This window comes from Dromiciops gliroides, chromosome 3 (genome assembly GCF_019393635.1).
Source record: "Dromiciops gliroides isolate mDroGli1 chromosome 3, mDroGli1.pri, whole genome shotgun sequence".
Classification (NCBI taxonomy): Eukaryota; Metazoa; Chordata; class Mammalia; order Microbiotheria; family Microbiotheriidae; genus Dromiciops; species Dromiciops gliroides.
The window spans coordinates 216153965-216177259 of NC_057863.1; the positions used below are offsets into that span (position 1 = coordinate 216153965).

General features: G+C 37.2%; 1 protein-coding gene across 2 annotated transcripts in view; it reads right to left on the reverse strand.

Annotated features, from left to right (window-relative positions):
• Positions 1–264: 264 nt before the first annotated feature.
• NHS (NHS actin remodeling regulator) overlaps positions 265–23295 on the reverse strand; it is a 439882-nt gene continuing 416851 nt past the window's right edge. Inside the window, exons 4-9 of one of the 2 annotated variants that reach the window (XM_043997829.1) lie at positions 17409–17471; positions 15194–15386; positions 12056–12187; positions 8000–10963; positions 7535–7658; positions 265–4379 (exon numbers count right to left, since the gene is read on the reverse strand). In XM_043997829.1, the coding sequence (XP_043853764.1) occupies positions 3761–4379; positions 7535–7658; positions 8000–10963; positions 12056–12187; positions 15194–15386; positions 17409–17471 (4095 nt within the window). In that variant the 3' untranslated portion in view covers positions 265–3760. The remainder of the gene's footprint in view (positions 4380–7534; positions 7659–7999; positions 10964–12055; positions 12188–15193; positions 15387–17408; positions 17472–23295) is intronic. The other variant, XM_043997830.1, reaches the window with a different exon arrangement.

The window sequence follows — 23295 nt, forward strand, 5'->3', positions numbered from 1 at the left end:
CTTGGTGGGGCAGCTAGGTGGCGCAGTGGATAGAGCACCAGCCCTGGAGTCAGGAGTACCTGAGTTCAAATCCGGCCTCAGACAGTTGACACTTACTAGCTGTGTGACCCTGGGCAAGTCACTTAATCCCATTTGCCTCCTCAAAAAAAAAAAGTTTCTTGATGCTACTTAATGCATTTATATAGATCATTGTTTGGGATTATCAACTCAAATGTGATAAAATATAACAATGAAGAGAGGGGGGATTATTGAATTGCAGTCACGTTTATTTGCAGTTTCTATACACACTTTCTAGGTAATCAAACTTTTCTGACACGTTTTTGAGAGGGGTTCACAATGAAACTGTCACCGTTTTTACTAAAAATAAATACAAGACTTAAAGTGTTGCACAGCTCTAAAATATACAAAGGCTTGGATTGAATGTAAACTTTGAAAACATTTTACAAAAGAAATCATCTTTGCAACAATTTAAAAAGTTTATATTTACAAATATTACAAAAATACAAAATGGATGCAAGTCCATAAACCATTGTCTTTTCTGCCAGCATGAACTGGTTCTAGTACCAAAATAGTTACACTGTAACCTTCTTAATTGTTTTAAATCTTTAAGTCATAACCTATTTCTCTAAATCTGCCACCATTGTAGCAAATGCACTCCATCACTGACCTTTGGCAAAAGCAAACACACAGAATGCTTTATTTGCTATAACTATTCCATGTCCTCTATTCAGTAAAACAAAACAAAACAAAACAAAACAAACCCCAAAGCAAAATCAAAACCAAGAAAGGAGAATGTATGGGTTTTTTTTTTTACAGAATACAGAAACAGTTGCATAAACTTCAAAATCATTTTAATAACATCAGTGCAAACAACAGAACAAAAATTTGGAATGATGTTTCTCAGATTACTTAATGCATGTACCCTGCTTCAAAATGGCAGTGATGTTAAAGTCAGTTCTCACTTTGTCTTGAGTGCTTTAAAGCCATGTAAAATATTCCATATCACTAAAATTTCCTGTTTTTTTTAATTTCCCTCACTTGTTTTTATACTGAATATTCTTTTCTATAGTGGATTTATAATCCATATATTTTTGGGCTTTTAAATCTATGAAATATAAAATAGAGAAACTTTGTCATAGATCTTTAGATTAAACAAAATAAGTAAAACTATAATTATAAGTGTTCTGTGATCATTACATATAGAAGATATCTTATTGCCTCACAATTCAAGTCAATATATTTGTTTTAAAATATGTGGTACCATTATCAATTAAATTTATGTCAGCAATAAAAAGGTGACATTTTATTAAAGCCAATTATGGTGTTTCTTATTCGGCATGTATTTTAGAATTACTTTTAAAGCACACACAATACATTTTTCTTCAGGCTAAAGAACCATGCTGCAAATTAACTGCTATTAAAAACATTATGAAAAATGACCTAATATGACTGGAAATGATTGCTCCAGCCACCTTGTCACATTTATCTAAAAACATTTTTTATTTGTGCCAACTGTGTACTTTTCAGAATTTTAGTCTAATTCATTCATATTCCCAATATGGTATCAAATGAGGCTGGTTTTCTTAGCTGGTATATTTCCATGAAAAGGGTCCATTTTCAAACATCAACCTACTTTTCCTTTAATATAAATCTTTAACACTTTTCAAATACTGCCCCACTAATATCTCTTGCCAATTACTTTTTTTCTTTCCCAAAGTATACACATATGGATATACACATGTACACACATGCATACAACTGCATAATCATTCTTCATACAAGGTTGGCAAGAAACTCTAAAACACATTTTGGTAATAAACAGTAGATGAGATCAAGGTTCTTCTTTCTTTCCAGAAAAGAAAAAACAAACAAACAAACAAAGCAAAACCAACCAACATTCCTAATCTCCTAACTTATTCTAACAACTCTCTAACATTTTAGATAACTTTCTTTTTGACAGCCTTACTTTTCGCCTTTGACACTCTTTCCTATGCATTGCATGAATTGAACCAAAGTAATAAAACCCCTTTCACACAACCTACTTCCCTAATCACCATTTACTTACGCTTAAAGCCAGCTACTTGTTGATTTCTTTGTGATCCTATTATTTTTCTATTATCCTAACCTCATTTCGTTCTGTTACAGGCCATGTTCCTTCTCAATCCTCCGCACTATACCTTCTCGCATTCCAAAGCATGTTCTAAGTAATAGTAACCACTTACATTTCTGACAAATAATCTCAAACATTAGTTTCAGTTAATGTTAAAATCAGAGGTGTAAAACCATTTGTAGACTTCAACTCCTAACTTTATTTCTTTCAGTTTTAAGACAAGAAAATTCAAGTAATTTCAAGTAATTCAGCTTGTTTCCCTGCCTTCATTTTTATCAGAGCATTTACTCTGATGGATTTCCATTCCCACCCACCACCCTCCCTATACCCCACCAAGCAGTTATAGTAAAACCAGACAAAGTTGTATGTAGCATTGTGAACCAGAGCTTTCCCCCATTCCCAGTTTAACAATGAATATAAATAATGCATATACATACCTATTTCCCAGCTACATTTTTCACAGTGTCATTTCTGTTAATATTTAGGTAGCATGAATCTCATCAGCACAAAGAGAAAGCTTCACTGAAAACTCATTGCAGATACTTACTGATAAATCAACAGCTCCATTGCATGCTTACATCTTTTTATATTGTTAGTTTAAGAACTTGGAACTAATTGTCTAAAACGCTTAAATATTAAAGTCATTAGATTCTGATTCTTTGTACTTCAGTAGCCTAATATAAAACATAACACAGAATTGATTTCTATTTCCCCTGCTCATTTTTATTAAAGCAATTCATTTAAAAATAAATGGCTAAAGGACACTGTCAAATGCTTTTGCTTAGGGTTTTGTATTGAGAATGATGACTTCCTTTCTTTGTTTAAAAAAGTTAAAAGCATGCTTTCCACTCTTACCAGTTACCATATGGTAAATCACAGCTATGCTTTGCTATGAGCTTGTTTGGTGCTGAAGTTTACAAGAAAAATGGTCAGGTTTAAATTCATAAGGTTTTAAGTTAACATTTCAATAAGTAAACTTGAAATTTTCCTATTTTCAAGAATGTAAAAATTCAGATTTGAGGCTTGATTATCATTCTAAAAGCCATATTGGTGGACATTTAAACATGATGTTTGATATGAAAATGGTATTCACAGAATACAGTTATGACATTTTATTTCTTTTGTCTTCAATAAACAGTATGCAGTAAATAATTTGCCACATGTCCACTCTTCTCTAATAGTTCTATTTACATTTTTTTATCAAAAATATGGTATTTACATGTGTTTAGTTCATTTCTTTTTAAACTTTGTTTCAGTTCATTTTAATGTAGAAAAATACCAATCCTTAAGAGTCATTTTCTCTCTCTCTAGGGAAGCACAACAGTGAAGAAGTTTCTTTCCTAAATGGGCAGCTGAGAAAGATTTTTTTCCCTTTCTTTTCATGAAAATTAGATTTTTTTAAAAACTACATTGACAAGAAGAATAAATTGGAATAAACCAAATTGAAGCTAAAGATTGAAAAGTGGGAGACAGCATATGCTTCTATTAGAAAATGCAGAATTAAACAAAGGATTACAGAGCTTAAGCACTGATCCTTCCCCACATATCTATTGAGTCCTCTGTTATCTTTTTTATATCCTTGTGTAAGCCAAATGCTTTTGGTGGTAATGTATTTCCTATTTAATAGTGAGGCTGTGTAGATTGTGCAGCCTATGTTGAGCTCTGGGAGGACCTGTCATCATGAGGGCTGCCATCCGAATTTTCAGTCTCTCCTTCTGAGATAGCTTGCATGGGTGTATTGTATAACCTGCAACGGACGCTGTAACGGCTGCTGCTGGCTGCAGGGGGTGCCCGGGAACGTCCAACCCTAGATGAAGCTGACATGGTAAAATTCTTGGAGGAAAACCCTTCTGCATTAACTCTTGGGGAGCATGGAGAAAGAGGGGACAATGCTTCTGCCCCTGATGACATCTGGGGAGGCTCATCCATGCTTGGGGATGGATCGGTGGGGAGCTCACCAGGGGATTTGGGCAAGATGGGGCTCTTCAGGATTTCAGTGGCAGACATCCGGTAACTGGAATCAGACCTACTGCCTTTTTTAAGAAGCAAGAGCTTAAACTCTTCGTTAGAGGTGTTGGACTTCTTTGCATTTCGATAGATAAGACCAGGAGATCTCTGGCTGTTTGGTGGAGTTGGCACATTGCTGTTTGGAGATAGGATGTTGCTGGGGGGCACAGTGCCACTATTGCTAGTGCCAGGAAAACCTCTTGATTTACTTCGTACAGATATGTCCCCAGAATCTTTCCTTCCAAGTACTTTCCTCTTTGATCTATTAAACACAACAGAAACAAAGGAAACCCTCAGGATGTATGTGTGTTTTTCATTAAATTAAGAGAATAAAAGCATATTCTATAATATCCAACAGACAGATTAAGTTTAAATAATGAACATTTCAAATCAGTGTCAAAAATGCTCAATAACATCCTCATAAATCACATGTACAGATTCTTTGAAGGGTATAAAAGGCACAAATGCAGAGTGCTACTATTAATAACTTAGCAACTCTTCTATTCATTGATACTTATCACTGGGATTTAATTTGGACATAGGGACAGGGAATAATAAAGTCCTAGTGCTCCTCCATAGAATGGAAAGAAAGTGTTCTTGCTAAAGTATACCCATTATGTGTTCCTCCTAGAGTAAAGGATTTCTATACCTCTAACCACACTTTAAAGATGAGAGAGAGGTATGGGGCTGGGAGGAGGTACTACCCAAATGGGGAGGCAGGGACATAGATTAGGAAAAAGCACTAGATTTAGGGTCAGGAGATACCCTGAGTTTGAATCCTGCTTCTAACATTTATTAGCTATGTGATGATGGGCAAGTCACTTAGCTTCTCTATGCCTTAGACAATAATACCTGCATGTAGTACTTATCTATCAGGGCTATTGTGAGGATTAAATGAGATAATGTATATCAAACACTTTGTAAACCTTAAAGTTCTATAAATATGAGATATTCTTATGAGATTACATTATGAGAATATATTACATATATAATGTTATAGTATGAGATTATTTCTAGTTCAACCTAGTCATCTGTTACTCTGCATATCACCTGCTCCAAATATTTTTTTTTTTTGCGGGTACACCACCAGTTTATCTGAGTATAATTAGTTATCAGATAATAATCTGAACCAGTTTAATTACTTTGGTGTTGATTTGGGGAAAGGTATTTCTCAAATGTTATTATAAGTACTCATATAGCATTTTTTTTAAACAACAGGTAACACAGACCTAAAAAACCTTATTTATGATGGTACTGGCACATTTGCAGTTGATGTTGACTTTATTCAAGATATGGACATGACTGATACAACAATACTGATATATTTATCAAAATGCATAAGAGATTGTAATATAGACACCTTGAAAGCTTAAAGTAAAATGCTTTGGAAAATATGATACATGCTATTGGACATGGAATTGTATCCTTGCTATAGAGATCTTGCTTATTTAATGGATATGGTTATTTCTGTTTTGAACATGCAGCATCTTGAATAAAATTGCTCAATATGGCCTACATTTTTTCATTTAGTAAATACTTATTGAGGAACTATTATGAAAAAGGCATTGTGCTGGATACTATGTGGATTTAAATTTTATTGACTTCAGCTAGGTCAGTTTGCCCTGTTTCATAAAAGGGATCATCTCATTGGTGAGTTGTCAGACAATTACCCTTGGTTAGTGCAGTTTGTTAGCACACTGCACTAATATCATGAACATGGATTTGTTCCCTAAGTAAACTGTGATTTTCACCCTCTCTGTGATCATGGATGCTGTGGAGTTGTCATACATTTGTATGCTACTTGTCATAAAAGAGAACAGGCAAGAGAGTGTGGAAAAAACACCTTTAGTCCCAAATTCATCACCTTTCCTGGAAACAGAATACACATAGAATCAGGAGGTTTAGAACTGAAAAGTGATTTTCCAGAACTAGTCCAACCCCCTCATTTTATAGATGAAGAGGCTAAGGCAAACTCTTCCTAAGGTCACATAGTCTATTTATTTGTTTGTTTGTTTATTTATCTATCTATTTTACCTATCTATCTATTTATTTATATCTATTATTTATTTATTTATTTTGGTGAGGCAATTGGGGTTACGTGACTTGCCCAGGGTCACACAGCTAGTAAGTGTCAAGTGTCTGAGGCCAGATTTGAACTTAGGTCCTCCTGACTCCAGGGCCAGTGCTCTATCCACTGCACCACCTAGCTGTCCCCACAAAGTTTATTAATGATAGAGCCATATGTCTAGTGTAGTGACCTTTCCATTATGACCCCATACTTTCCCTTCTGTATTGATAACAGGTGGGCAATTGACATAATCTTTGTGTCTGAATGATAGCATTATTATAGAACCATGCCATTTAGGCAGAGGAAAGAAGTTTTTTTTAGGCAGCCCCAATGTCAAGAAAATGAAGTACAGTTATCCTTTCCACATTGCAGGGTTAAGGGGCACAGTGTCCCCACAATCTGGAAAATCTGTGCAAAATTTTTTGGCCCTCCCTCTGTATCTGAGAAAAGGTTTGATTTTTTTTTCTTTGATGGAATGTGTGCAATACTTTATGGTAAAATTTGGGTTGATATTATGCAATGCTAAATATATATTTTATGCATTTCTGAGTTTCTAAACTTTGCCGGTGTCATCTGCTAGCCTTTGAATATTGTCTGCAGCTTCCACAAAACTTCTTCAAAATTCCCATTCAGTTTCTTATGCTGACCATGATAGGGAAAGTCTATGTGGAAGGGATAACTGTATACTGTTAATGAAGCACTTTTAGAAAGCATGTTCTGATTCTTAAGAAAAGGTGATCACCATAGTTACAGAATATTGTAAGATATAGAGTAGTCAAATATTCATGCACACTCATGTCCCAGTGCATGCTTCATATTCCGATTATTTTGGTGGTTTAATTTCCCCTCTGCCCTTATTACTATAATCATTGCTTTGGAAATGTTCAAAAATATGAATCATTTTAATCTCAGGAGACATATGAAATTGTAAATTTTAAAGTTAGTGAATATATCAGAGACTGAATTGGAACTTTCACTGTAAACCCCTCAATGAAATCTGATCAAATCTTCTGATAAAAATCTTGATTTACATTATAGTCATGGGGGGGGAGCCAAAAGCCTTTATAGGAAACTTTGTCTTAGAATTCCTTATATTAGAGCTGAGTTTACATAAAGATTTATATTTTTCAACTCAGTCATAGTCTTGGAATTCTTGAGCTTGAAGGGAACTGAGAGGATATCTACTTTTGTCTCTTCATTTTATAGATGGAGAAACATCTATAAAGGATTTCAAACTCAATTTACGAAAAATAAAATCCTTGCTTGCTTGCTATTAATCACTCAGGAGGCTCTCATATACTTTAATCTGATTCTAAGTCCATTCAGCGACATTAGATCTGCTGCCTCACCTGTGAATGACTGCAAAAAGATCTTCAGTGGTTCGAGGTTTGTTTGGAGACACAAAAACATCATCATCAGCCTGAGAGTCCTCACTAAATGGTGAAATGATGGAGTCGTCACTTGGTGAAGATTCTTTAAAAAGAACAAAAAAGCATTCTAATGAAGAAGACCCTTAAGATCTTGACAAAAGAACTAGGACCGTGAATCATTATATTACAGTGAGCAACAGAATTTACCTGTCATTTATCCTGCATAGGATTTACCTGTCATGTATCCTGCACAAAATTTTGAGTAGTATTCAATTTCTCAATAACAAAGTTTGACATTTTTTTATATGTGAAAATAAGCCAGGGAAAGAAACATGCCAGTGTCATAGAGTATCATAGGGAATTTTTTAAAGTTGTCAGTAAAAATTAAATCTAGAGAACATTGTAATTTCTTGTCACTGAGACCCAAGCTGCCCAACGACTCACCTTTCAATGAAACCTCATCTGTACTTGCTTGTGTCTCCTCTGTCCTTAGGTCATCAGAGGCACTTTTGGTAGAAATACCTGATGCAATATCACTTTCCTGCTCAGAACGCTTTTCACTGAGTGAATTTACAGTTGTTAGCTCTGATTCATAGCAACTGTGCCCAGGCACTTTGTCACGGTGGTGGCTCATAACAAGGTGATGCTTAAGTTGGCTGTCTGTGTCTGTTGCTGCTCTGGTTGGTGAATCAGACAGAGACAGGGATGAGGTTTCATCCCCCGTTTTAGCTTGTGCAGTGTTCTCCCAGTCTACAGAGAATGCCTTCTGTACCTGCTCAATATTACCATCTTTCCCAGTACCTTGAGCTGTTATTTTACCAATAGAACCTCTCTGAAGTCCTTCTGTAGGTACATCACAGTTTTTCCCTGGTCCATGTTCTGGAAAAGGTTCCCTGACTATTGACATTTGGTCCTTTGTGGCTTTCGTCTCTAGAAGATTGTTACTGGCCAACGGTACAGTTTCTTGATCACAATGATTCTTCACATTGAAAACTGCACTTTTTTCTAAATGCATTTTGTCAGGACCCATATCTACTGGAGATGAGTCAATAAAGGACAAAATGATGTCTTCTGTGGAATATTGGCGTGATATTGATTTCTTAGCAATGTGTGGCCTTGTTTTGCTTGGAGACAAGGCAGCCACCGTGATAGTAGATTCCTGTAAATAAGGTGGTTCTGTATTATCATTGTCCTTTTGTTTAACTTCATCAGACTTATTAACTGACCTAAGGTTAACAGATTTCAGGACTGTAGGTGTAATTGCAAGGGATGGTGAGGGAGTAGAGTTTAGTGTTTCTCCTACTAAATTCTGCTTACAATGAGCAAATGCATGCAATGGATGTCTGTTGTGATAGGGTTTGTTCAAGACATTATGAAGAGCACTTAGGTCAAGATGGGTAGGAGGTATAATTGGAAGTTCGAGCTCTTTGCTTAAAGACATAATTCCATCTTTTGGAGAGGGGTGTTGAAGGGAGGATTTCCTTTCTGGGACTTTTGGCTTTCTCTTACTACCTCCAGGAGACAATGGTCCAGAAAAGAAAGCTGTGGGGAAAGAAGATGTTGGTGTTTCAGACTGACTTGAGTAGCCACTTGATGGTGATGCTAAGCCAGCCAGTTTCTCTGGTGAAGCTAATTTAAACTCATTGTCAACAGAAGGAAGGGATGGAGTAGTGGCTCTGGATTCAGACTGGGATGTTTGTGATTCAGAACTCTCTGGTGATTTGATGCATTCAATGACTGTGGTACCCGTAGCAGTGCTTGAATTGGATAAAGACCTATACGGATCATTTGTTTTCAAGTCATTTAGAAGCCAGAGATCTGCATAGTGAGTTGATTCAGCACCTTCATCTTTGAATGATGGAATATCTGCAGTGTCCAAATGAGTCTCCTTTATCCCATGGTCACTCTGGTTTATCCAGGGATGTTCCTGTTTGCTGGATAAACCAACACTTTCCATTCGAGGTGTGTTAGAGAACTCAAGAGGCAATTTCATTTCCCTGGAACTGTGAGGCAAGTGCTGCCCACTGCTTATCTTTGGTTCTTTCTTCTCAGGTATGTCTGCACTTCCATCAGACTTCCTCAAAGATGAACTGCGTTTTGGTGGGGCTGGCTTTGCCTTTGGTTTCTTGAAAGAGATGCTTGGCCTTCCGTGCCTCCTCTGATCTAGGTAGTCCTGCCAGGTACAATCTGAGAAGGTGGGAGGAACACCAGTGCCCTGGCCACTTTCAGGGCCTGTGGCTGAATAATGGCACATGTAACTCTTATTACCTTTGAGACCACAGTCAAAGTGCATGGAGGTATAATATCCCTCAGTATCCACTGAAAAATGAGAGCTAGTATCTGCTTTGTCAGATGGTGATTTTTCCAGAAAGCTATCATAAGTGGCCATGCTTGTGAAGCTTGGGCAGCCCAAGCTGTCAGCCTTGGGATGCTCAGGGCTAAAATCTTGGCGGCATGAGGCATCATGATGGTGGTGCAGGTAGTTCCATTCACTATCACTTGTAATACTGTTGTTGGGGTCATCTAGCAGATCTGCAACAGTGGATGTGAAGGAGCTTGCTCGATGGCCCCTCACTTTATCCATATGGTCATTATAGTTTTCTGTTACAAAGACACTGGAGTCTTCATTGGCATTAGGGGCTATGTTCAATGACAACTCAGAGTCACAGTGTGAAGAGCCAGTCAGTGGAGGAGAAGCAGCAGGGGGAATGGTTTCTGATGTTTGTGAGGGGCATGTGGAGCTGCTCCCACTCCAGTTGCCACTGGATGACTGGTGATCATCTTTCTGATCCATGTGGCTGCTAAGGAGAACTCCAGCTGTGGAGATGGAGTGAATAGGGCTCCCAAAGGTATCTGAATTGGATGAAATTTCACAGCTTCCAGAATCAGCCATCCTTGACAATCTTGACCTCCCTCTTTCATTTAACTTGTGCTGGGGGCTGTGGAGGTGTTGAGAGCAGGTTAATCCCAAGGGGGGCTGGTGTTCCTGTGAACCTTGGCTACTCATGGCATCTGTATCCTTATTTGGTATCCTTTCCTGGTTGTCCATAAAAGACTCCTCTTCATAGGCTGAGGTTTTAGCACCAATGTTATGCTCAGCATCACTGCCTCTAGCACCCTCACGGGGAAGACTCCGTGATCGAATGCGGCTGCTTGCCGCAGTAGTAAACATGGCGCTGCCGTTGTCTGCCAGCACCGAAATGTTGCCAGCAGAGTGAGAAAGGGAAGCTACAATGCTTTGGCCTCTCTGAGCTCTGATTCTCCTTCTGGATGGAGCAGCAATAAGAATCTCCTCAGTTTGGCATTCAGAGTCCCTGGTCCCCGACCTCCTATTGATATTACTGGAGAAGTCTGGATTTGCATGCACAATCACATTCCGTTCCCTGGCCACGGGCGATTCATCAGAATCTAGGACACATGTAAAACACAGTGAGATACTTTAGACATCTGCAGACCAATGACTTTTCTTTGAGTAGCCCCCACAATTTTATTATTGTATTAGAGCTTTAGAACCCCCTTCTTAAATGAAATTCTTCCTGATTATTGAAAAATAACTATTGAGCCCCCAAATATTCACACACTATGTTTTATTTGCCTCAGAATAATAATTTAGTACATAAAAGTATGTGAAAGATTCAAATTTCTCATGGAAAATTAAAAAATTTACTCCTAAAAAAAATCTTAGTTTTTATATCCTTTGTGAATTTCTCCCTTCCTACCCTTTCATACCATGTCCTTTTGTAAGATAACTGAATACTGTCACTTTAAAAATTTTTTAAAGTAGAATATATTTTATCATGTCTATCATATGATCCATCTTCATTTTATCCTATCAGTTGGTCCCAACTTTCCAAAAGCTACTTTGGAAGTAGCAAGTCAGAATCACAGGATTCAAAGACAGATCAACGTGTAAAGAACTAAAATTCTGTTTCTCAGTAAATTATCTCATAATAAAAGAAACAATAGGAAAAAACACTAAACAAACCAAGCAGATAAGGTATAAAGTGTTCTTATGGTTTTTACTAGGACATCAATGTTAATAATACTTGAGAGAATTTCTAAAGTACCAAGTTGAATATTATGTTTATTTGATAGTTTAGTTACTTGAAGAGTGGTCTCTCACCTCATCTGAAGACACTCAATTTATAAGAAAAAAAACTGTCTACTGAATCTAGTTGTTTTTAATACTATGACTATAACAAAATAACTTTAAAAAAGTGAACTGATTAAATTTAAATGGCAAGGACTGGACATGTCTATTCATTTCACTCAGTAAAACCCCACCTCCACAATCAAAGCATAGGGCTCATATGAATAATGTAGTCTGGTTTCAGCAATCTAAAAAACGACAATAAAACAACACTATCATTGCAAAACTCTACAACCACAAAAACTTTAGCATTTCCTAAGGAAGCTACAGGAAAGCAGACTATTGTTTCATATCTCAACAACTGAAGACAGTTATCATGTTAATCATTAACATTTTTATTTATACTACACCTATTTCTTGCTGCACTCTTCTGGGGATGCCAGAGATGGTTTTCCGCCTCCTCAATTTTCGTCTTCGCTGTAGTACAGATTGTGAATGAACAAGAGAGCAGCGTATACTAGCCTCTCTGTCAAAACCAACTCCTGCAACCCACAAATAGGTCTCATTAGCCTTTAGAAATGGTAAACAAATTTTCATTTGGTTGGAACACAGTGATATTTATTGATTGGAAGTTAGTGAAGAGTTTGGATTAAGGCTGTGAGCAAATATAAGGGAGCCCTTATTCAGCTCTTTTTTAAATTGTGTTGCAGTACGTTAAGCTGTACTTCTAAATGCAGCTCCCCTCAGCAGTGTACACTGCCAAAAGGAACAGAACCCAAAAAGGAAAATGGAACAAAAGCAAAGAAAACTAAATGGGGGAAGGGGTAGAAGGGGGACAATAAGAGAATCCTTAAAAACTCAGCACCTTTAATCATGGCTATTTATTGGTCCATTTCTTTACTCTGATGCTGACACCTTTTCAGAGAATAGCAGTAGCCAAGAAGTTAACCTGGATCAGTTAAGCTAACATATCCTGACCCATTTTTTCACTAAAAGAGCCTTTGTGAAACTGTTTTCTTCTCACTTTCCCTCACCCCCTAAATTGACATTGGTAAGAAAATCAGCAGCCTGGGGAATTTTGTGAACAAATACATTGCCCCTGTTTTATTTCCATTTTTCTAAATGAACAGAATTTTTTTTTGGGGGGGGGCAAGGATTTGGCTTTTGATATCTAATATCTAAATATTGATAGTTATAAAAGGCAGAAAAATAAGGGTTTTAAAGAATCTGGCTACTCTACCAAATATAAAACTGGGTTCCAAAGTTGGAGAGGTCCATTTATTAAGAAGAAACAAGCAAAACCTTTAGAATACCAAAACTAAATGTCTATTTTAGCGTGGCTGTTTTAGGTTCTGTCCAAATTAGAAAGGTAGAGGTACGAAATTGTGTGAGCAGGGCATTCACCATGGGTTTTTTCAAAGCATTCAAAGTTATTTATTATAACTGATAGTTATAATATTGTAGTCACCTCATCAGTTGCACTCAAGGCTGGAAGTAGAGCAGGATGTCATCCTGCTCTCTTTTTCTCATTTCAAACATCGGTTGTACTATGTACTGAAGTGGTATTCGTGTCATGGCTACCAACAATGTCTTTTTAGAGCTCAATTTGTAAAATCCATTGTAAGCATTGGGTCTGGAGTCAGGAGGACCTGAGTTCAAATATAGCCTCAAACACTTGAAACTTACTAGCTGTGTGACCCTGGGCAAGTCACTTAACCCCAACTGCCTCACCAAAAAAGGAAAGGAAAGGAAAGGAAAGGAAAGGAAAGGAAAGGAAAGGAAAGGAAAGGAAAGGAAAGGAAAGGAAAGGAAAGGAAAGGAAAGGAAAGGAAAGGAAAGGAAAGGAAAGGAAAATCCATTGTAATAAAACAAATAGGAATCATAGATTCAGAAAGGATCTTGAAGGTCATTAAGATTCATCCTTTTATTTTTTGAATGAGGACCTGAGACCCAGAGAATTCAAGTGGCTTACACAGGGTTGCATAGCTAGCAAGTATTTGAGCCCACTGCTCCTGACTCTAAATTCAACACTGTAGCAAGTGGTTTGTACAATATTGCAGGATGTTAGTGATACTCTCCTTTCAAAAATCCAAAGAAAAATGAAAGTCTTTTTTGGTTAACTCCCTGTGCTCATTTTAAGATTGTAGAAAATATAATTGCATACACATGCATTTTTTACACTATCAATATGTAAAATATTTTAAAAAATAATTTTCTTGTAAAAAGTTGTTTTTTTGAAGTTTTCTAAGCCTTAGATAGTTAACTCCTAAGAATCAGTATCCCTGGAGTTGTTTAATCACAGGAAGAAGACTGACATACTCATAGTTCTAAATTTGGAAATAAGGACTAATCAATCATTTTACTTTAAAAAAGAAAAAAAAGAACTCATACTTCCATCAATGGACACAGGTGATTCTGTCAGTTCAGAAGTTCTAAAAGCTGTAAGTTAGTATAAGAGGTCACTGTGATGATCCTTTTCACCAGCTAAAGTCCTCTGATATATCCCATTAAGGTTATTGAAAAGTGGCTAAGTGCACATTCTGGGGAGCATTCATTTTCCTCAAGGCTGTGAGGGAAGAATAGATGGGTCATCATAAAAACTAGGTCCCCATTTATATGAGAGAGAATTTTGTATGATATTGATGGAAGCTAATGCAAGCCTTCTTGTCTCAGGGCATTATGCCATGACCCCCTTAGTTACATGTCAAAATATAGGACAAAAATATAGACTCTTGGGATTCTTTATTGTACTGTGAAACTATAACCATTACTGATGTTAAAAAGGGAAGAGGGGGCACAATGGAAGGGGTGTTTATTTTCTGAGTTGGAAGGTTTGAGTATTTTTAAAAGCTTTCCATTCAAATCATCATATTCAACTCTGGAATTTAAAACCACCACTAAAGAACTCCCAACAGACTTTTCTTTAAGTCAGCTTAACATTCAAAAAGGGAAAAGGGAAAGTGAAAGAAAAACAGGATTTGGGGTTTTGGAAAAGAATTCAACCTTCATATACAACATACAAAAATCTTTAGAGGAAACCTTGTACAGCACTCTATAAAGGGCTTCAAAAGAAAGCAAATGTAATCCTACCTTTATCCAGGCAACATGAAAACAGATTTTATGGGGGGTCTATATCACCATTACTTGCAAACTGGGTGTTTGCTCCTTTTAACTTTCTGTGCTACACATGATTATCATATGATTAACCACTGCAGCTTTCTCAATTATTTCAGTCAGCTTAGGGCCAAAGAGCTATTTGGTGATACCCCCCCCTCCCCCCAGCCCCACTCTGAATAGGAACTGTTCATAATTTACATAACAAATGACACACTGTAACACTTGCACATTGATATTGGATCCTATGAAAAACATCCATATTGAGCATCTTCTGTCTTGTAATGGTAAAGCTGCATATCTAATTTTATTACTACACCAGGGTTTTTGTTGGTTAGACACTAACAGCAACCCAAGTTTAAATCATATTCACCACAAAATGTTCTGACCTGAATGTTCCTGTATTAAGTAAAAGCAATATAAGAGAACTGTACCAGTGACATTGATGGGGATAATACAGGAAGAAATCACTTGGGCATCTTGTTTCATTTTCTCCTCTGGAGTTGGGAGAGGTAGTGCTTTGCTCCAATTGGTTTGCTTATCCAGTGTTGAAGGGATATTATGTATTGGATTTTTCGGCCTCTGTCCTAACATGACATCTGTATCCTCGTCCTCTGGGGGATGGGACTGTAAATGAATACATTTAAAATTAGTTATCACAATTTAAACACAACAGATATTACAAAGATTTTGTTATTTCATTAATACCAAGAAACAAAAGAGAGCACAGTTATTAGCTTTCAGGAAGAAGAAAGGGATGAAGAAGAGTAATTATGAGATATATCACAAAGATTTGTAGTATTAGTTCAATAGTCAGTCAAGCAACATGAAAGGACAAAATAAATGTCCAAAATAGACATGCTTTTTAGAGCAGATTAAAGTTTCAAGAATGTATTAGAAGGTGAAAATATGCAGCCCAAAGTATCAAAGCTTCAAATGAAAAGGTGTAATTAGAACTGAATTAATTACACATTCTATGTTTTGAATTTAGTTTGAGGAACTGAATATCACACAGATAGTAATATGGTCATAAATTAGCATTCAAAGTTATTGGAGCATCCAGATATACTAGGGTCCAAAGCTAAGTGGATGTTAAGTGCCTGTAGAAAAGGTTTAGAATATAGGCTAGAAAACCTACTGTAGGTCTGGCATTCTAAGAAAACACCATCAGAGCAAACAGGCAACAAAATCCAAGGGACCAGATTAAACACTGGCTTAACTTAACTATGGTATTTAATCATGGCTATTTAATTTAGGCTAATAACCTCAAAACTTAATATGATTTTTGAATTGCATACTACCATTCAGTAATATGTATATATGAAGATCATTTTTGTTTTTGTCTATTGGAGTAAAAAATATAATGTTGTTGGGGGAAAATACTCAGATGTGTTTCTTTGTCAAACTGAGAAGAAAAATAAAACATGCCTAGCTTGGTCTCTTACAGCTTTCAGTATTTTCTGTGCAAGTAGTCACTAGAAGTTCTGCATTAGGCAACTTTCTGCCTAATTTATACATTATAATCTGCTTTGGAGTTAGGTTCACAGGCCAGGTTTCTAAGAGGTTCCTTGTCTTTGGTTGGTTGTTTTCATTACTACGACTCATTTTATTTTTGAGAGGTATGCAGAATAAAATGAATGCATTTCCCCCTCCTCTCCTTTCTAAGGTACATTAACAGCAGCCCATTCAGTATCAGAATTGAATGATTTTTTTTTTCTTTTTGCCAGGCTTCTTCCTTACACTTGGATAGAAATATCATTTCCAGTCATATTGGAGGGTTTGCATCTTGATAAATGCACATTTCTTAAACCCACTAAAAGTGTTAAAAATCAGAGTCCAAAGTCACTTCTGTAAACTAACTCGCAGTGTTCGCTTACCTTGTCAGAGGCTTCTGCAAAGACCCCTAACACACACTAGAGGATATAATTTCCCCACTTTGAGGGGGAAAAAGTTTTCTCCATGTACGTTTTTGTGAAACATTTGCAACCTTCTTTCTCTCTTCAGCTTTTGTGCAGATTCCCAGCAATGTGAATAGCTCAAATAAACTTCAAGCACAAAAGACTGTTTCCTAGGTTACTTCCAAAAAGAAAAAAAAGTTTGTTGTATGTTAAAAAAAAAAAAAACCAGAGAGACCACATTTTGTTGCCGGTTCCTTCCTTGAATAACAATGGACTACAAAAATAATGGAAGAATTGGGACCTGGCTGGCTACACACTCTGCCTCTCTGCCAAGAGTCCTTTTTATGTTTCAGTGACAGGGACAACTGGCCAGGGAATCCCTTTGTTCAGATTTCATTTTGATTTGAGAAGTTAAACTCTTTCAAGTCTGGTAAGCATACGGCATGTCAGAACTTTATTTCCTCATAAACTGTAATATCTAAAGGCAGCATCAAATCACAGCTTATCCTGGGCCAGTCCTAGGATCTACTCAGAAAGGCATGAAAAAAGTAATCCAAGTCTCTTTCCTGTACTTTATTTATCCAGAGTAGGGACAGCACCACTTTTTTATTGATAAAATTGTTGAAGACACCTAGTTAAGAAGATTTTGCACCAAAGTTAAAAGAAGAGAAGCAAGAGTTAAAGTGGCAGGCTGACAGGAAGGCAGTGAAGAAGGAGACAGGGCTGTGAAGGAATGTAGGGTGTCCAATACCTTTCTACTCCAAGGGGTCATGTGGCAACACTCAGTGGGGGAGGACGAGCGGGTGCTGTGAAACTAGAAATATGAAATTTAAGAAAAAAATAAAAAAAGGAAAAATTCAACAACATACATTAACATGAAGTACCTCTGGTTAAGCCAAGTGTATGACATTAATGAATGGGTCCACTACTATAAGAAATTTTTAGTGAGTATTAATTATTAATTAAATGTCCTCACTTTATATCTGAGAAATTTTGTATGCACTTAAAAAAAAACCCTCTAGCTGCATGATACTTTGATAATTTTAGAAAGAACAATTTATTTCTTTGATTCCGTGTAATTTAAGATTCTAAATGTGGATTCTAATCTGTTCCTCCAGTTTTGGGGGAAACTGACTAAAATCACTGATAAAACGAGTTTAGGTTTTTAAGGGTTTATTGAAAAATAGAAAGAAAAAGATTGAGAACAGAATTCCAACAGCCTGGCATTCCTATCTTTCCTCAAATTTCCTGTGAAGTCCTCTGCCGCCACCACCACCATCAAGTTAGGAACCCAAAAGATCGAGAGCTCTCTGCGTAGGCCCTCCTTCCTCCTTCCTGTCTCCTCCCAGAAAATAGAAGGCTCCTCAAGTTGATTGGCTGGTAGCCTTGATAGACAGCACCCATGAGCAAACGTCACTTCCTGACACCAAGGAAAAGCCACATGGCCTTGCCCTCTGAGGCATTTTCCTCATGGCAGAGCTTTCCCACAGCAAATCTCCAGTACGTGGCATCATTCCAATCATTACAATTCCCTGAATGTTTTCATTCTGGGGATTATTTGGTCAACGATTTTTGCATCCATCTTGCTCAGAATTCATGTATTCCATAGACTATATTTAGAGAACAGTCTGCTAACTAGGTTCCCCTTTACAGAACACAGAACTGAAGTTCTTTAATACCCAACTAGCTCAGCTTTGTATTTTATTATGACACCAACAATTACAAAAGGAAAAGGAAAATATCAATAGGGTGAGTAATTGTATCAATATCACTGGAGAAAAGAGATAGCTCATAATCTCAGGTTATTCTATTTTAGTATTTAAAATGGGAAGAGATGTACCCAAGCTACTTAGATGAGGAACCTGAAAAGCACAGAGTAAAATGAGCTAAGGTCACATAGGTAGTAAATAGGACTGGGATTTGAACCCAGGTCTGCTGACCAAAAATCCAATGGTTATTCCCACTCTACTAAGGTATCTCAGTGTAAATACAAATTAAATAAAAACATTAACCTGGCAAATACACTTTTCTAAAGTCTTTAAAAGCAACAGTGGTGACTTATGGTATGCTATACCTTTGTTTTCTTTTTTTCTTTTTCTTTTTTTTTCAGGCAATGGGGGTTAAGTGACTTGCCCAGGGTCACACAGCTAGTAAGTGTCAAGTGTCTGAGGCTGGATTTGAACTCAGGTACTCCTGAATCCAGGGCTGGTGCTTTAACCACTGCGCCATCTAGCTGCCCCATACCTTTGTTTTCTTGAACTTAAGGCAGAAATATATTATTTTTAGATATCTCAAGGCTTAATTCCTCCCAGTTCTTAAAGATATAATTGACAGAGCCAGCTCAGTAATGATTAAAAACAAAGCAAATGTTATCTCCCAAAGTCCATTTAATTTGATTCAGTCTCTGGATCAGATATAAATAGTCTTCTATGATGTATGGTTTTCCAACAGGTCACAGTATGTCTTGTCTCCAGTCTTGCATCTCCAACAGCCTATTAGAAACCTTGAACTGGATACCTGGTAAACATCTTAAACTTAGTATGTTCAAAACAGAACCCATTTCTCCCCTTAAACCTTTCTACCTTCCTTAGTATTGTAAAGGGCATCTTCCTAGTAGTCCCTCAGGCTTGCAACCTAAGAGTCATCCTGGAATCCACACTATGTCTCACTCTTCACATCCAAGCTATTATCAAGGCTTGTTGATTTCACCTTTGCAACATCTCTCAAATATGTCCCCTTCTCTCCTCTGATATTGCCACCACAGTAGTGCAGGTCTTCATCATCTTACTCCGGTATTATTGCAATAGCCTGTGGTGAGCCTGCCTACTCAAGTGTCTCTCCATTCAAATATATCTTCCATTTATTTATCCATTGAAGTAATTTTCCCAAAGTGGACGCCCAATCATTTCACACACACCCCTTCTCCAGTCAATAAACTTCCTATCTCCTCCAGTATAAAATACAAAATGCTGCTTGGCATTCAAAGCCCTCTCCTACCTTTCTAGTTTTCTTCCACCTTACTCCCTGAAATGTTATTCTTCAATACAGTGACACTGCCCTCCTGGTTGTTCTACTAAAAAGACACTCACATCTCCCGGATCTTGGAATTTTTTCTGGCTGTGTCCTATTCCTAGAATGCTCTCCCTCCCCTGATCTACCTACTGACCCCCCTGGCCTCCTGTAAGTTCTAGCTAAAATCTCAACTTTTACTAGAAAACCTTCCCCAGCCCCTTTTAATTCTAATGCTGTCCCTCTGTTAATTATTTCCTATTTATCCTATATGTAGCTTGCATTATATATTTGTTTGCATTTTGTCTCCTCCATTAGACTATAAGCTCCTTGAGAGCGGGTATTGTCTTTTGCTTCTTTTTGTATCCCCAGTATTTAGCACAGTGCCTGACACATAGACATGCTTAATAAATGTTTAATTGACTATACCAGATTACTTGCTGTTTTCTATATATGCCTTACACTTTTTGGCCTCTGTGACTTTGTTCATGCTATTTTTCTACCAGTGATACTATCCTTTCCCTATCATTCCCCCCCCCCCTTCTCCATACCCATTTCCCTACCTGTTAGACAACTCAAATGTCACCTCCATAAAATCTTCCCTCATTTCTTGGTCTTGCCCTTCCTCCCTCCACTCAGATTGGTGTTACCTTTTCCAATCTGGACCTCACAAAGCATATTGTTTGAACTACTCTTACACATTTAGCATTGTATTGCTTTGCATTAAAATTATTCAAGTGTTTTACCACAGGATCATAGAATTACAGCTAGAAAGAAAGAACCTCAAAGGCCATCAAATCCATTTTCCAGATGAGAAAACTGAGATCAACAGAGGTTCAGTGAGTTGCCCTAGGTCACTGAGGTAATAAGTTGCAAAACTGGGATTTGAACAGAGGTTTTCTGATTCCACACAGCTAGGCAGCACAATAGATAGAGTACCGGGCCTGGGGTCAGGAAGAATCCTCTTCCTGAGTTCAAATCTGGTCTCAGACACTTATTAGCTGTGTGACCACGGGCAAGTCACTTAACTCTGCTTGCCTTGAGTTCCTCATCTGTAAAATGAGCTGGAGAAGGGAATGGCAAATCGCTCCAATATCTCTGCCAAGAAAACCCCAAATGAGTCATGAAGAGTCAGACATGACTGAAAAATGACTGAACACCAACAGATTTCTGACTAAATCCAGCACTCTTTCAACACCCTAGATTATGCCAATATAATATATAGCAATGCATAGATAGATATTTAGATAGATAAATATACATAAAAGCTGGATCACTAACCCAGTACTCTGCACATGGCAGGTACTTAGTATTTGTTGTCCAAAAGGACCGAGTTCAGCTCATCTTAGGACAATTGGTTATGTTTTTGTTTCTATTCATTTAAAGTTTCTTTATGTTATGTTTAAAAATCCAAAGCAGACACTGCTTCATCCAAATCAGTGATTAATCCTGGTAGAGTTGTATGAATAGCTGGGGAGTGTGGTACTTGGAATCTTTTCTCTTCCCCAAGTAGTTCATAGATTAAAGTCTATGCATTTTGGAGTTGGAAGGGACATCAAATGCCATATAATCCAGCCCATGCCCAAAAGGAATCGCCCCTTGAACACACTTCCAAACATCCATCCAGCCTCTGTTTACAGGTCTCCAGTGGGGAGGAACCCATCAGCTTACAAAGCAGCACGTAGCATCTGGGGGCAGCTCTAACTGGTAGGCAGCTTTTCCTAATAGTAAGCCTAAATTGGCTATGTTAGCCAATCTTCTCTTGGTTCTGCTCTGTGAGGCCAAATAGAATATCTAATCTGTCTTCCATATGGCAACCTTTCTATGCTAGAACACAGCTTTCATATCCTGCCTTTTCTTAGTCTAAATACCTGAGTTCCTCCAACATATTTTCATATAAGGTGGACTAAAGGTTCTTCACCATCCTGGATGCTTTCCTCTCTAGGACCTCTAGTTTATTAATGTCCTTAAATTGTAGCTCCAAGAACAGAACATAATTTTCTAGTAATGATGTGACTTAGGACAGAATACAAGAGAACTATGGATTCCTTATTCCTCAAAGCTGTGCATTCCTTAAATCACATTCACCTAAGTACCTTTCTTTATGTACTGGTTGCAGGACTAAAAAGTTATATGTTAACAAAAAATGTTGCAAATCAAATTATACTTTAAATTTAATGAAAAACTATTGTGAATTCTTTTGAAGAGTAGAAAAAAGATTCTTGGGTAAAGTTAGTAGTCACCCCTTAATTTATATTTTGTATAACTCCATGTTTTCAAAACTTGGATTTGCCTAAAATAAGGTCCATATGACAATATACATCTTGTAATGCTCTGCAAGGTGGGACCATGCTTACCCAAAGTTACCTGAATGTGCATGTTAAATCCATTGCCATGAATACCAAGAGAGTGACTAAATTATTTTATTAAACAGTATAAAATACAGGTCTGACTGTGTCATTTCTAAGCTCAGAAAGTTTCAGTGTCTCCCTGTTACTTCTAGGATAAGATACAAACTACTCTGACATTTAAAATCTTTTATGATCTTGTTCTTGGGCAGGTAGACGGTGCAGTGGATGGAGCACCAGGCCTAGAGTCAGGAAGACCTAAGTTCAAATCTGGCCTCAGATACTTACTAGCTGTGTCAAGTCACCCTGGTCAAGTCAATTAACTCTGCCTCAGTTTTCTCATCTGTCAAATGAGCTGGAAAAGAAAAAGGCAAACCACTGCAGTATCTTTGCCAAAAAACCACAAAACCCAAATGGGAACATGAAGAATTTGTCATGACTGAAATGACTGAACAACACCACAATCTGACTCTAACCTACCTTTCCAGACTTTTTCCATATTATCCCCTTTCACACACTTATTCTTTGTTCCAGCTAAACTGGTCTACTTGCTCTTTCTGGTACACAATATTCCATCTCCCATCTCTAGACCATGCTTGGAATGCATTCCTTCTTTACTCCCACCACTTAGAATCCCTAGCTTCCTTCAAAGTTTGACTCAGTGATTACTTCCTGATCCCCTAAAGTTGCAAGTACCACTCCAAATTACTGTATTCACTTGGAATATAATTTTGTTTTTATTTATATATCTTCCAAATAGAATGTAAACTTCTTTGTATTTTTAAAAAAAATATCACATGGCCCTTTCTTTCTTTCTTTCTTTTTTTTTTTTTTTGTTGCAGGGCAATGGGGGTTAAGTGACTTGCCCAGGGTCACACAGCTAGTAAGTGTCAAGTGTCTGAGGTTGGATTTGAACTCAAGTATTCCTGAATCCAGGGCCGGTGCTTTATCCACTGCGCCACCTAGCTCCCCTGAATGTAAACTTCTTAAAGACAGTGGTTGTAACCATTTTGTCTCTGTATACCCAGAACCTAGCAATCATGATCTCATCCGAGTCAATATGATAAAAGATTGATAAACGAAAGAATTAATTTGTGTAAAGGGAGAGATTTTTCTGCTTTCACAGGATTCTACCCAGTACTCACTTTTCCTCCCCAGATATAAAGAGCAACAATATTTATATAGCCCTCTAAAGTTTTCAAAGTGCTTTACATTCATGATCATATTTGAGGCTCATGATAAACCTATGAGGTTTGACACTATAGAAATTATTATCCTTAT